Source organism: Opisthocomus hoazin, chromosome 2 (assembly GCF_030867145.1).
Source record: "Opisthocomus hoazin isolate bOpiHoa1 chromosome 2, bOpiHoa1.hap1, whole genome shotgun sequence".
NCBI classification, from domain to species: Eukaryota; Metazoa; Chordata; class Aves; order Opisthocomiformes; family Opisthocomidae; genus Opisthocomus; species Opisthocomus hoazin.
The window spans coordinates 129280536-129293950 of NC_134415.1; the positions used below are offsets into that span (position 1 = coordinate 129280536).

Genomic DNA, 13415 nt, shown 5'->3' on the forward strand with positions numbered 1-13415 from the left:
TGCTCAGGCCACTCTGATTTCTGAACGGTGGTCAGAAGCAATTAGGCACAAGAGGAACCAGAAAGTACACCAAGAAAAAGCAATGGAAGTATTTAGAGATGACTTGTACACTTCTCTGCTGGCCACGTTCCTTTCAGGTTGAACCAGGTTTCTGTGATATACTCTGCTGACCTGTAACACTGCCTACAAAAAGGGATTTTGCTCTGCATGCGTACATTTAAATCCCATCCTTACTGGAGGTGTTGTCGGGACATGCTGATGGAGCATTTCAAGTGAAATCTCTTGCAGTGTCTCAAGGAGCTTTCAGTCCTCTTGTCTGTGGCTGTTGACTTTCGGGGATTCAGGTGGGGTTCTTTTTCAGCGTGATTCTGAGACAGCGGTTAAAGGCATTCAGATTAATGGGAATTTAACTGAAGTCTTTATAATTACTGTAATGGCTGTGCAGAGGGTATCTCAGTCTGAATAGAGTGGCAATTCATACAGCCTTTGACAAAAATAGACACGTATAAGAGCTATCATGCTTTATTTCCTAACAACCTAAACTGTGTCCAGAAAATCCTGGCTGCTGCTCCCCCAGCACATTTCCACTGCAGAATTAGCCCAGGTGATTGGATACATTTAGACCAGGCTCAGACCAGACCATCTCTCATTCCTGTATGTGTGGCATTAGAAGACAGAGATGCACATGGTTGTTGGTGCCGAGCGTCCTGATGAGCCTTGATGCATCCCTGTCCACACGAGATTCAGCATGCCCTTTGGAGGATGCACCGGGGAAGGATGCACTGGGGCACTGTGGGAAGATCCTGAGATGTATCCTGGCACTTGTGTAAGATAGCCTGAGTCCTCACTGCAGGAGGGGTGTGTTACCAGGCTATGCAAACCCCAATTTAAATGATAACAGCAGCTATTCTAGTTGGAAACACCGTCAAATGTAGCCCCACACTGACATCAAAAGCACCATCAGTAAGATTAATGAGATTTCTGGTTTCCTGGCCAAAAATCACAAAGCAAAGCACTCTTCTATATTAACACCTCCAAAATAGCACCTACTGAAGTGGAACTGTTTGCTTTTGGTCTGAGAGGGATAGGCAATTCTTTTCTTTATATTTTCTTAACATTTAGGGGCAGTTTCAACATGGAGGAGTGATTTCAAAATAAATAGCAACATGCCATAAATAATGTCATAATAATGTCACATCAAAAGGGACTACAAAGGAACAATTAGTCTTGTTGTGTGTCCTTCCTCTTCTCTACTCCATGACTGCCTCCAGCTTCTTTCGGACTGAAACTATTCACCAAATTCACCCCGGATTCTTAAGTGGTCTTAGACACCTGCCGTGCATTGTTCCCCCTGAAAAGTGTGATTTTGAAGCTAATTTCCTTTAGCTCCACCACTGGACTCCGATCAGAGACTCTAGCAGTGGAATGGACCTTCAGCAGAGGGCTTTTCTCCATAAGGCAAGGTTTGCCCATCTAGCTATAGTAATAGAGTCATGCTGGCGTTTTCTTCGGACATAGCTTTGAGAGCATAGTTGAGACCAGATTCCTAGAAGAATTCACCTACACTGCCAAAATAACATTTTGCTGGCCTAAAGCTGTCTACATGTCTGTATTACACCTTACCTAAGCTCTGGCTGACATGCCTGGGCTCCCCAGAGCTGTCTGGACACAGCAGCTACCTAAGCTAATTTATTCTGCTAAAAAACCCAGCCTGAAAAATCTGGTAATGTGAGAGGCTCCATCTCCAGGACCTGAGCCACAGACCTTCCACACTATTTTTAAAGTGATGAAGGGGATTATGTGACCATGTTTGTGATAGGCAGAGGACTGTGCAGAGATTATGTCTACACCTGTAGTGCAAACAGTGCTGGAGCCCAGGCAGTGGCACTCAAGTGGTTCTGTTAACATGGTCGTTGGTACAGTTTCGGCCAGCTAGCACTTTCCCAAAGCTTTCCTAGCCATGGGAAAATGAGTTCACATAATCCAAGAACCGTTCCCAAAAGGCAGATTGGATACAACTACTCTGTTTTAGAGTCTGAGAGAGTTTAATAGTATGGACATGGCAGAGTCTGCCAGCCGGGCTCAGGGTCAACAAATAGCCCTGGCTCTGATCCATGTTTGCAAGTTTACACAGTGACCCAGGTTCTCTCCAGGTCTGGGTTGTCATGTGCCCTTCTCTCTGCTGTTTTTTAATGAGCTGTTATCTGGTGGCGAGCCACTGTAGAAGATCAAAGATTGTGGTTAGCTAGGTGAGGAGAGACTTGCTGGAAGATCTGTGCATATGTAAGGACTGAGATTTCAGCTTCAGCTAAGTCCTGCAAGAAATGTTTCAGCTGTGGAGTGGATGACAGCAGCTTTTTTGCCTACATAAATAGGTAACACCTGAGACACCCGAGACTGGCATCCTAGCAAAGGGGCAAGCAAATGGTGAACTTACATGCCTATGAGGACTGTGTACATACACACTTGTTGAGATCAGCCTTCTTCTCATTGATGTAGCAGGGAGATATTGTCTTTCTTCTACCGCCTTCTTGAGGATGGTGATAACTCTGGCTGTTCAGGGAAATGCAACTTCAGTATGTCCTGTGACTGATCATGGCACCCTTCTCTCACCAGGAGGTTGTTGGTGGTTTGTTTTGCTTGTTTGGCCTTCAGTGGTATAAAATCATTGTGGTGTGTCTCTTGAATTTTCCCACATACTGTTGGGTCTGTCAAACTCTGCTCTGCAGAGGTCAATGCTATCTATTCTGCCCACCTTGGAGCCAGGAACAGGTTTCCCCAGCCCTCCTTTCTGCTCTCCTCACCTCGCTGGAACTCAGAGCCCTCCTCTGAGCTCTTGTGGGGATTTGGTGGATGCCAATCCACTGCTATCTAGGGTACTTTTCCTCTTACCCACTGCTCCTTGTTTGGTCATTTCAGTCTGATCATTCACACTCCAGGTAGAGTTAATGGAGAGACAGAGAGGCATTTCCAGAGGGCAACTTATCCCATGTCTCAGACAGCTCTCCTTGGGTCGGATAAACACTGAGGAACATGATGCAAGGAACATTTCCATTAAAAACATTTTAAAACGAGGGGGGAATCTTTGCCAGTCCTTATGTGGTGGGTGATAGCCAACATTTTCAACAGGAGATTTGACACTTTACTGAGGGTATTCAAGGACAATCCAAAAGAGAAGGCAGATTATCCCATTTCTGCTTGGCCCGGAGTGCTTGTGCCTCCCACAGGAGGATCAGTCGCTGGCTTGCATCCAGGAGAAGATAGAAGACTGGATGGCCCCAGGGCCTGAGCCAGTTTGGCAGCTCCCGAGTTCACAGGGAAGATGAAAAGGAGGAGACATGACAGAAGCAGCTGAGATAATGAGAGCACAGATCAGACGATTGTGGCTGGTCACCTCTTCTAGCAGTAGCGAAAAAGGGGCATTCAGGAGAACTGAAAGGCATCAGGATGAAAGGGGAGAAAAGCAAGTCCTTTTGAAACACAATCTGTAGTGAACCTGTGGACCTCAGTTCCTCAAGGCAGTGTGAAGACGAAGGCTGGAGGGGAACTAAAAAGAGATCCAATGTTTCTGAGGTCAGTGAGGACACCTTAATTGACCAAAAATAAAAGGTTTTAGGAAGCATTCACATTTCAGGACATGAGCCAGCCTTTAACTGGCAAGGGGTGGGAGGGCAACTCTCCATGTGAGCAAGCTGTTCAGAAGTTGCCTTGCTATGGACTTGTGCACTCTCACAATGAAAGGTTTGGGAACGTGGATGTTCCTCTGGTCTAACGTAGACTAGCCTTCCTTGTGCTAGCTTGGACACGGACTGTCCTGTATCAACTACTCAAAGCAAGCTCTATGTCAGGAAGTCCCAGTGGGATTCAGTGGTAGAAGACCCTCTTCTTACTGTCCAGATCTACTTGGAGATTTGTCCCTGAACTGAGTTACTCACCTTTGCTTCCTGCCTTTCCCAACAGCCGCCATCAGTTTTCTATTTCTTATGGACTGGTGAGGCTGTGTCCTGTGGAAGTCAGGTCCTGGGGAGAACAGGGCCATGCATGCTCCTTGGAGGAAGGTCTCAGAAGAGCTCCCTAGCAAAGGACTAGATGCTGAGGATCTGAAACTCACTCCTTGCCCAATGAAACCAAAATATTTCTTATGAGAAAAGAGCAAAGGACGAGACACTGGTGTAACCAGTAGAAAACCCAATGTTCAAGTCATATCTCTTCCCAATATCAGGCTCTGGTTTTTCATTGCTGGTCACTCCAGCTCTGAGTCAAGCACAGAGGTAAACTGGCAGTCCTGTATCCAAAGGCAGACCCCAGTGTAGACTCCAACTCCAATGAGAAATGTAGAGAAGTTTATCTCCAGGAACCATTTCAGCAAATCCCCATCCTTTATCAATCATGTCCCAAAGGTGAATAGATCCCTCAGCTATCTTGGGCCCCAAGGATCGGATCCATCCCCCTCGCTAAGCAGCTGAATTCATCTTAGACAGCTTAAACTTTACCTTAAACTGTATAAACAAAGTTGACTCCCTTTATAGTTATTGGGTAAAGACAGACCCTCCAAAAACATAACTTGACTCATCTTCTGTTGTCCGAGATGTGTGAGAGAAGTCAGCCCCTGAGAAGAGATCTGTTTTTTAGCCAACCCCACTCCTTCCATTAAAAGCAGCCATAGGAACTGAGAAGTTCAAAATTGTGAAATTATGTTCAGCTCAGCTTTTGGGCTTGTTTCACCCACAGAGCATCTGCAAAGTGTTAAGTGACTGTAGAAATAAGTAGCGTATAGATGCAGGCAGGCCATTCCTGGATCAGAATGATGAGTGGTGTTCACTATAGGTGGAACAGTCCTCATCTACCATAATGGACTGGTGGCATACTGGAGGAACTGGTTAAGGGAGCGTCCTGAAGTCTTGTGAGGAAAATGAACGTCAAAACAGTATATGCAGCCCTTTATTATTTATATACTGGTAATGATCCATATTCTTCCATATTCAAAGTGAAAACAAAGAAGGAGAATGAAGAAGACAAAAGTCATTCCCTCCTGTGAAAGAAAAGAAAAAGAAAAAATCAGTTATCATAGTACAGCAGGAACAAATGAAATCAGATCTGGGGTCTGATTCTGACCCCTTTTACTTTGGTGCAAAAAAGTAAAAATAGATTAAAAGGTAAGGGGGAGCAGCTTTCCAGCAATGTTGCTACAAGAGCAGAATCTGGCTCCATCTCTTTTGTAGATAAATGCATTTTCACTCTGTGTGCAGCAAAACGAAAACCTGTTCCTTGATTCATACTGAGCTTCAGGAAGGAACGTGCCACCCAAAGGGGAAAACACAATGACAGGGTTCACGGCACAGAGACCTGAGCAGCCAGCGAGCGATGGGGAGGAACTGAGACACGGCACTCGGCATTAAGCAAGCGCAGCCTTCGCACAGGGGTTGATGGAAGGTTTCATGCCGCACTGAATATTTCCTGTCCAGCTCACCCGAGAGAAATGTTGGTATCTTCCCATTTTGTTTTAGTAGAGTCTTCAGGAGGATTAATATCAAAAGAGAAACAGAGCACCATTTAGGCATCATTTTCAGCTTTAAAGGCACAGGCACCACAGTAAATACTTCGGGAAAATGCTACAGCAAGCGCATTCAAATTACTTACAGCCAATAACCTGCAGCTGGATTTGTGATGAAAATTGTACATACCCCTAGTGAAAAACCTCTCTCCTCAGCTGAACAATACTAGAAGTAAGGGAAAAATGGATATATTGTTCATTTTAAATGTTCATTTGTGTGTGTGTGTGTGATTTGTCTACAGCTTTTATTAGACAAGTTGTAAAACCACGTGTAATTGCATAGCATGAATAGGCCAGATAGACTAGGACGGCTTTCCAGGAGCTGTTTTTATTCCTGCACATATCAGGGCTTTAAAAACAGCACTGGCAATTTAAGGGGTGTCATTGTTTTGAGTCTTTCTTGGGGATGTGGATTTTTCAAAGACCCTCGTTATATTTCTGAGATGGCCTTTTCTTTTTTCTGGGCCACCAGTAGGAACTAGAGGATGAAAATCGACACAGGCTGAAATCCAGCCTGACCCTGCGAGCTTCAGCAAGGCTCCAGGACCTTCCCTTGAACTCAGAGTGGTTCATGCTCCTTTCCTCCCGTATCAGATCGTTACCTGTATTATACTCTAGTCCACTCTTGTTTTCGTGATCCCAAGCAATGGCTCTTGTTTCCCCTTCTCAGAGATTCTATTCAGAAACTTTAGCCTTCTATACAGCTGCCTTTTTTCCCACCGCTTTCTCATTTCTCTTCACCATTTACTGTTCTTTAGTCTCTGTGCCACGTGTGTTTACCACTGAGGACTGTTCATTAGCTCCCCTTGAGAAAAGCACAATTACCAAGGCAAGAAGTCAGCATCAAGGCAGTTGAAGATGATGGGCGAGTTCAGCTCCAGATTCAGACACCTAAACAAAGTGATGGGGGTGTCCAAGCTTCCGTTGTATTCAGTAGAGTTGTAGGCAATACAGCCACAGGGTCTGAACAATCACCTTCGTACAGCTCTGGCTGCACTGGCCGTAATGACTAAGGAAACAATTTGATTGACTTTTGCTGAGTGACATTTGAGATGTCTTGAGTACCCTACCTCACTCCAGCTCCTAGCTCAAAAAATGTTCATGTCTTCTGTATGCAAGTTTGTCACATCTGCCAGCTCCACATGGAGGTCTGGGATATCCTAGAGCATCTCAGATGTTATCAGAGGATTCTTATCTGTGACGGTTGCACTAAGTCTTAATTCTCCATTGAGTAAAATAAGAGACTTAACTCACCCATGGACACCTCTAGGTGAATCTCTACAGTCGGAAGATGCACTGTGACGTGAAGGAGATCTATTCCCTGCTGTAGCATGGAATTTATATGAGACCTTGGATAAATCCTTCAAATCTTAGCACTTCTTCTGTTAAATGGGGACATGATAGAGCTCTGCTTCACTGTGCTGAATGTAGGTTAGGAGATGTCTCACTATAAGGACTTCAGGACACATTATTAAAAGGACCAGGGGAAATAACTCTTGTGATGTGTCATTCAAGACACATGGACTTGACTCCTCAATGGTGCTGACTATGGCCTGTGAGTCACTCATTGCTTCCTAGCAGGTGACAGGTAGAGTTCAAGGGCTGTTGTACTGCCTGGTGCAGAGAGTCTGAAGATAACCCCAGTCTATGCCACTCTGACTCGTTATATGTAGGCACAGTACAGATCGCATAGATGCAGCCATAGGGCTTTCAGCCCCGTGGTTCATGATGTCCTGCTCACTCAAGAGTGCCCACACAGAGGTGGCAGTGCATATTTTCCACTCTGAAGACTAATCACAGAGTGGGAGGAGTGGGAGTGGGTTTTTTGAAGTGACTTCAGTTTTACACGAGCCCCAACCCTATGATAAACAAACCTTGGAAGGGAGTTGAAACCTACTCATGCTAGATGAAGGTGCGTCAGTCACCATGTGCAAAAGTCAAAATCAAAATTAAAAAATACTTCCCATGTGATCCAACTTGCCAAGACTTTTTGTTCTAGTTATAGTTGGAAAGATCTCTGTAGTTGCTTAGAAATAAGGCCTGAAGTGGAAAAGAAAGTTTATGCCACAGTCTGTGAGAACTGTACATTTTATGAAGACGTGACAGGCTAGAAGTATCAGGGAAAGATGGGAATGAGAAACTCATGGTCAAGATGACATGCTTTGTTATCTAAGTCTGTATGAAATAGCCAGGGAATAACTTCTGTGGCAACACAGTAAGAAGTACTGCAGAAATTTTCGTATTGCTCCATAGTTCCTGTTGACATCCACCTACTGGTCACACCCCCCCAACACCCAGGTTCAGATCCGGCTCATCACTAAGATGCCAAAATTTGCATTTGCCACAGAGCTGTGAATTTTTAAACAACAGCAGGAATATGTCAAAATGTCTAGAGATACTTCATTCCCCTCTTCAGATCTTAGTGCAACTGAGGAGGCAACGAACTGTTTTGTAAGGGTAGGACTCATCCTGCCTACTTCTGGTGTTCTCAAGTCCCTGCACTCCTCTGTCAAGGGATGGAGAGAAACTCTTTGGGAGCATGAGTCAACCACCCCCTGTCCCACACATGGATCTTAGGACAGGTTGAATCACTTTCTGGGGGTGTCTGTCTCTCTCTGTTGACTCAAGGAGATGTTCAGATGACTATCAGCAGGCATGGTACTGTGCAATAGGAGTGACTCAACACACAGTCTCAGTCAGCTCTGAGCAATTTACAGCAAAGACTGTGATTAGTGTAGGTTTCTGCACTGAAAACGTTACAGTGGGAAAAGCCTTTATTTGTATGCTCTGTTTTTGTTTCTGGTGTATTTTATTCCTCTCTCTATTCTAGAATAAATGAACCCAACAGAAACATTTTTAAGCCAGTGTGACACATCTGTCTCTCGTGGGTTGGCACTGCTTGACTTTCAGTATACAGGTACATCTAATGCCATACAAGTTTCTAGTATAACAGCACTAAAATAAGCCTATACACAACATTTTTTTTCTGCTAATCACGGAAAGTTTTTAAACTGAATAGCTAGAAGATACTGCAACAAGCAGTACTTATACACATACCAGCACTTACCTTACGAATTGTGTGGCATTGCTCAGCCTTCCAAAACTGTTCATTATGTCTACCAAAAATGTAACACATCTGGTAGGGTGAAGTTAAATCTAACCTACACCTGTTCAGGGCGAAGGCTATTCACTTTCAGAAGTTTATATCCATTAGAGTCTGAGGTCCTATAAGCAAGTGTTTCTTATCAACATTTGAGGACTTAAACTTTTGGTAAAATTGTGGTTTGCTAACTATGGTGGCCTAAAGCTTTGATAAAGACACTGATCTTACTGGTTTGTGGTTTGTTGTTTTTTTTAAATTTGTTCTGAGATGGTAACGCATGTGTGAGCCCAAAGCCAAGGTATTCAGAGAGAGACTTGAGAGCTGGTGGAAAGGCGTAGATTTGGTGGACCTAGAGGCTGGGAGAATTTCATTGAGGGGCAGAGAGCAAGGTCTGCCATCCTTCCTGGACACCTCCTCCAGATATGGCTAGGCTGGAAAGGGGCAAATCCAACCCCACCACAAGAAAAGAAGATAAAGTCTCTAGAGTGAGGTCTGAAGAGCCAGTGGATCCTTCTGTCTCCGTGGGAGCCAGGTCCTTGTGGGCAGAGGGAGAAGAAAATAGGAGAAGAAGAAATTCAGGGTTTTCAGACATTTTATCTTTTTAACCCTGACCAGCTGCAACAAGCTGCTGCTTGTTTTTTTTTTAAAGTAGTAAAAGCAAAATAGAGCTGGACCTATTTTCCAGTGTGTCACACATCAGAGATGGAAGGGCTTTTGTTATTGTTTGTTTTGCTTGAAATCATTAGCATTTTCCTTTTAGATTTTATAGGTGATACTCCCAGAGAAATCTTTGGCAAAGGCCCAATGAAAGTCTAGCTACCAAATCATTCAGCTTCCCAAACATGGATATTAGTCCATCATCTGTTCCCTCACCTGCAGAGCAGTTGTCCAGTGAGCAGCAGTGGGAGCAAAGGAATGAGATGCCAGTGGCCTTTTTTTCCCCAGGAATCTGTCAATTAATTTTTATTATAATGCTTTGCTCAATGAGTTGTTCAACTTACCCTTGCAATAATCAATGGCATTGTATTTTTAAAAACTCCTGAAGTGTGAAGAAGCACTATTTTATCCATTGGAGCAGATAAATAGTTTCAGTGTTGGTTGCAATGGGGAATAAGATCAAGCCCCTTTGGAATATCATGGGGTTCCTGCCCCATGCCAGTGCGCAGGGGGATGATTTGGGAACTGAGGGTGACCGCAGGGCAGGCAATGCCCTCACCGATGGGAGCAGTTCTGCAGGGTCTGAGTGCACTGGGCAGAGCTGCATGCTGGTAAAAGCTCCCTCCACAGTCCCAGACAAGGCAAGGGGATGGACCAGATCTGAGGTCCCTCCAGGGGGTCCCACCAGGAGCAGAATGAGACAGGGCGGGAGATGGGGCTGGAGACCCAACTGCAGCTTGGATCTGTGGTCCATCCAGGAGACAAGGCTGGAGATAAGCTTCCTCCAATATAGGTCTTCAGTCCAATCTGGAAACAGGGCAGGGGAGAGGCTGGAGGGATGAGATCCTTTGTTTCGGGACCATTTGGAGGGTACTGATGAGTCTTGAAGTTCTCTGTATTTGTATATTCATCTGCATGGGACCACAGGGTGACCAAAAAAATGACCAACTGCCTATTTTTCACGAAGGCAAATGCAAATGGGAATTTCTCATTGAGGCAGAATCAAGTACAAGTCAATGTGAATGTTGCTTGTACGAAAGTATTTTAGAATAAAAAAGAGCCATGCAGGTACAAAGAATATAGATGTCCTGCTCTCGCTATGGTGCACTCCAGGAGAGACACCTTTCTACAGAAAGTAACCTTCATACTCGGGCTGCGGCATTTAGATGGGATCTGGATTTCAAATTCTCAAGCGTGGATCTAATCAGGATGAGAGGCTGATCCCTGTAAGAAGAGAAGAGGTGGGGTGGGTGGCAGAGCCAATGGCTCATGAAGATAAGCATAATGTGTCAGAGAACTCCTGAATACAGCATCGTTTCCAATTCCTACACTGATATTTCTGTATTTCTCTCCTTTAGACTGTAAGGACCACCTGACGTGAGTTGAACCTTTGGGCTGCTGAGCCTGCCCCAGATGCAATAATTTAGTGAGCAGATGATGTTTTCAACCAAACCTCCTGTCTAACTCAGTGGATCTGTGTGTCTTCCGGCAGGTGTGTCCTCTGTGGCCTCCCTGATGTCCCTGGCTTGGGTGCTAGCCTCCTATCACAAGCTTCTTCGGGACTCTAGGGACGACAAGAAGAGTATGAGCTACAGAGGGGCCCTCATCCATGTCTTCTGGCGCCTCTTCACCATCTCATCCCGAGTTATTTCTTTTGCTCTCTTTGCTTCCATCTTCCAGCTCTACTTTGGGATCTTTGTAGTGGTCCATTGGTGTGCCATGGCTTTCTGGATCATCCATGGTGGGACAGATTTCTGCATGTCTAAGTGGGAGGAGATCCTCTTCAACATGGTGGTAGGGATTGTGTACATTTTCTGCTGGTTTAATGTCAAGGAAGGGCGGACTCGATACAGAATGTTTGCGTATTACACGGTAGTCCTGACGGAGAACGCTGCCTTGACGCTCCTTTGGTATTTTTACAGAGATCCTGAAACTACTGACTCATATGCCGTGCCAGCACTGTGTTGTGTCTTTCTTAGCTTTGCTGCTGGGATAGCTTTGATGCTGTTATATTATGGTGTGCTGCATCCCATGGGGCCAAGAGCTAAGATCCTTGTCAGCTCCTGTTGCGCCGAGCTGCTCTGGGGCATTCCTTTGCCCCCCGATGTTGAGCCCATGGCACCCCAAACCCCTGGGTACCGGGGGGCCCAGGCTACGCCCACCAGAGCGGTCACGGAGCAACAGGAGGAACTCACAGCTGACACTTGCTTGCCCGTTTTCCAGGTGAGAGCAATGGTACCATCTACTCCATCTGGGCGACCCTACCCCCCCGAGGGGCCTCTCATTAAGATTGACATCCCAAGAAAAAGATATCCTGCATGGGATGCTCATTTTGTAGACAGGAGGTTAAGAAGAACTATCAACATCCTCCAGTATGTCACCCCCACAGCTGTAGGTATTAGGTATAGAGATGGACCTCTCTTATATGAGTTGCTACAATATGAATCTTCACTTTAAAAGCTCCTTAAAGCAAAAGTAAAAGAGGGGACCTTATTTTTGTTTACGGTAAACACAGATCATGAAACAAACACAAACCTTCAGATAAGCTTTCTTTCTGGTTGCTGTATGTATAAAAAAAAAGATATTCTCTATGTTTTGTAAGTAAAAACAAAAAGAAAAACTTTTCTTTTGTTTTTTACACACAAGAAACAGTATTTCAACTTCCACACCTAGGATTCACAGGTGGAGAAGGAGGCATCTCCACATCAGTTTTATACCGTACACCAAGTGTAGAACATTATTTATGGGATTGGTGCTGATTGAAAAATAAAAAAAACAAACAAACAAACCTACAACTGCCTTATGCCCTTAGGTGCTGAGTTTCATTAAGTACTGTCACCTTTCTCATGCAAAACTCTTTGATGATTATATGCCAGGAATAAAACAACCAACTGAAATACAAACCTTAAAATTCAAAAAAAAAAAAAAGAAAAAAAAGGAAAAAATTAACAACAACAACAAAAAGAGAGAAATGTATGAAAAAAAAAATTCTGTTGCTCTTATTGGATATAGCAGAAAAACCCCAAATGTCTAAAGATAAGAAAGCAAAGCCAAGACACCCCCAATGGAGTCTGATTTTTCCAACAGTTGAAAGACAAAATCAGGTCTGTAACTCAATCTGGCAATGCATTTACAACACCATTTGGCCAAGCCTGCGAGCCTTGACCAAGCCGTGTTATAAATGCGATCCCACCATGTATCCGTTTTCCTCGTGTAAACGGGCCACGCCTAATGGTCTGTTTGCACCAGGTTAATATGGCAATGCAGTATCTGATCTTGTTTCAAACAATTGCACACGCTCATGCGCCACTGTCTGCAGTGGAATAAATAACAACCGTCTGAGCCCAGAATAAGGCCTGCCACCTTGATTTCTGGAAAACAAAAAATCCACAAACATTGAATTTATATACCAAAAACATTATACTAAAGTACATTTACACATATCTAATAACTATTTCAGTAATAATAAAACTCAGCATAGTAGCAAAAAGCGAGTCAATTTAAAGGCACAATACTTGATCAGTGACTGGCAAAATAATTTGACCTACTGTATCATTTTAAGGCTGTGAAAGGCATACATGTACTATCTGTGATCTCGTGTAAGACCTGTCATGTCTCATTCAGTGCGAGCCTTAAAGTGATTGTAAAGCATCCTTTGTTCCATTTCGGGGGTTTGGGGTTTTGATTTTTTGTTTTGTTTTGTTTTGTTGTTTTGTTTTTAAGGAAAACAAAATGTGAAAATCGGGATAGAACAAACAAACAAACAAACAACAACAAAACAACCAACCAACTTCTTCAAACGGTAATAACCTGTAAACTGACTCACATCTCGAGATGATTTGGTGCTTTGTATTTTCGTTGATGTTGTTGTTGTGATTTAGCTGAGAATTCTTCAACTCGGTACACGTGGGGAACTTGCTGATAAAAAACTGTCTCGTGTCACCCTCTACTGTAAGTACATGGCGAGAAACATCACCAGAGGAAACTCAAGAGCGTAGCGAGAGCATCGTGGTTTAGCTTAGCCTGCTCACCGCAAGGAGATGCTGCCACCTCCACTGATGGCAAAGCCTAGACAGTCACCTGCCGAGGGCTGTGTGGTTG

At 44.2% G+C, this 13415-nt stretch overlaps 1 protein-coding gene across 1 annotated transcript in view; it reads left to right on the forward strand.

Moving 5' to 3' along the window:
• XKR6 (XK related 6) overlaps positions 1 to 11850 on the forward strand; it is a 204047-nt gene extending 192197 nt beyond the window's left edge. The window contains exon 3 of the mRNA XM_075415034.1: positions 10807 to 11850. Within this exon, the coding sequence (XP_075271149.1) occupies positions 10807 to 11771 (965 nt within the window). The 3' untranslated portion in view covers positions 11772 to 11850. The remainder of the gene's footprint in view (positions 1 to 10806) is intronic.
• The last annotated feature ends 1565 nt before the right edge of the window (positions 11851 to 13415 follow it).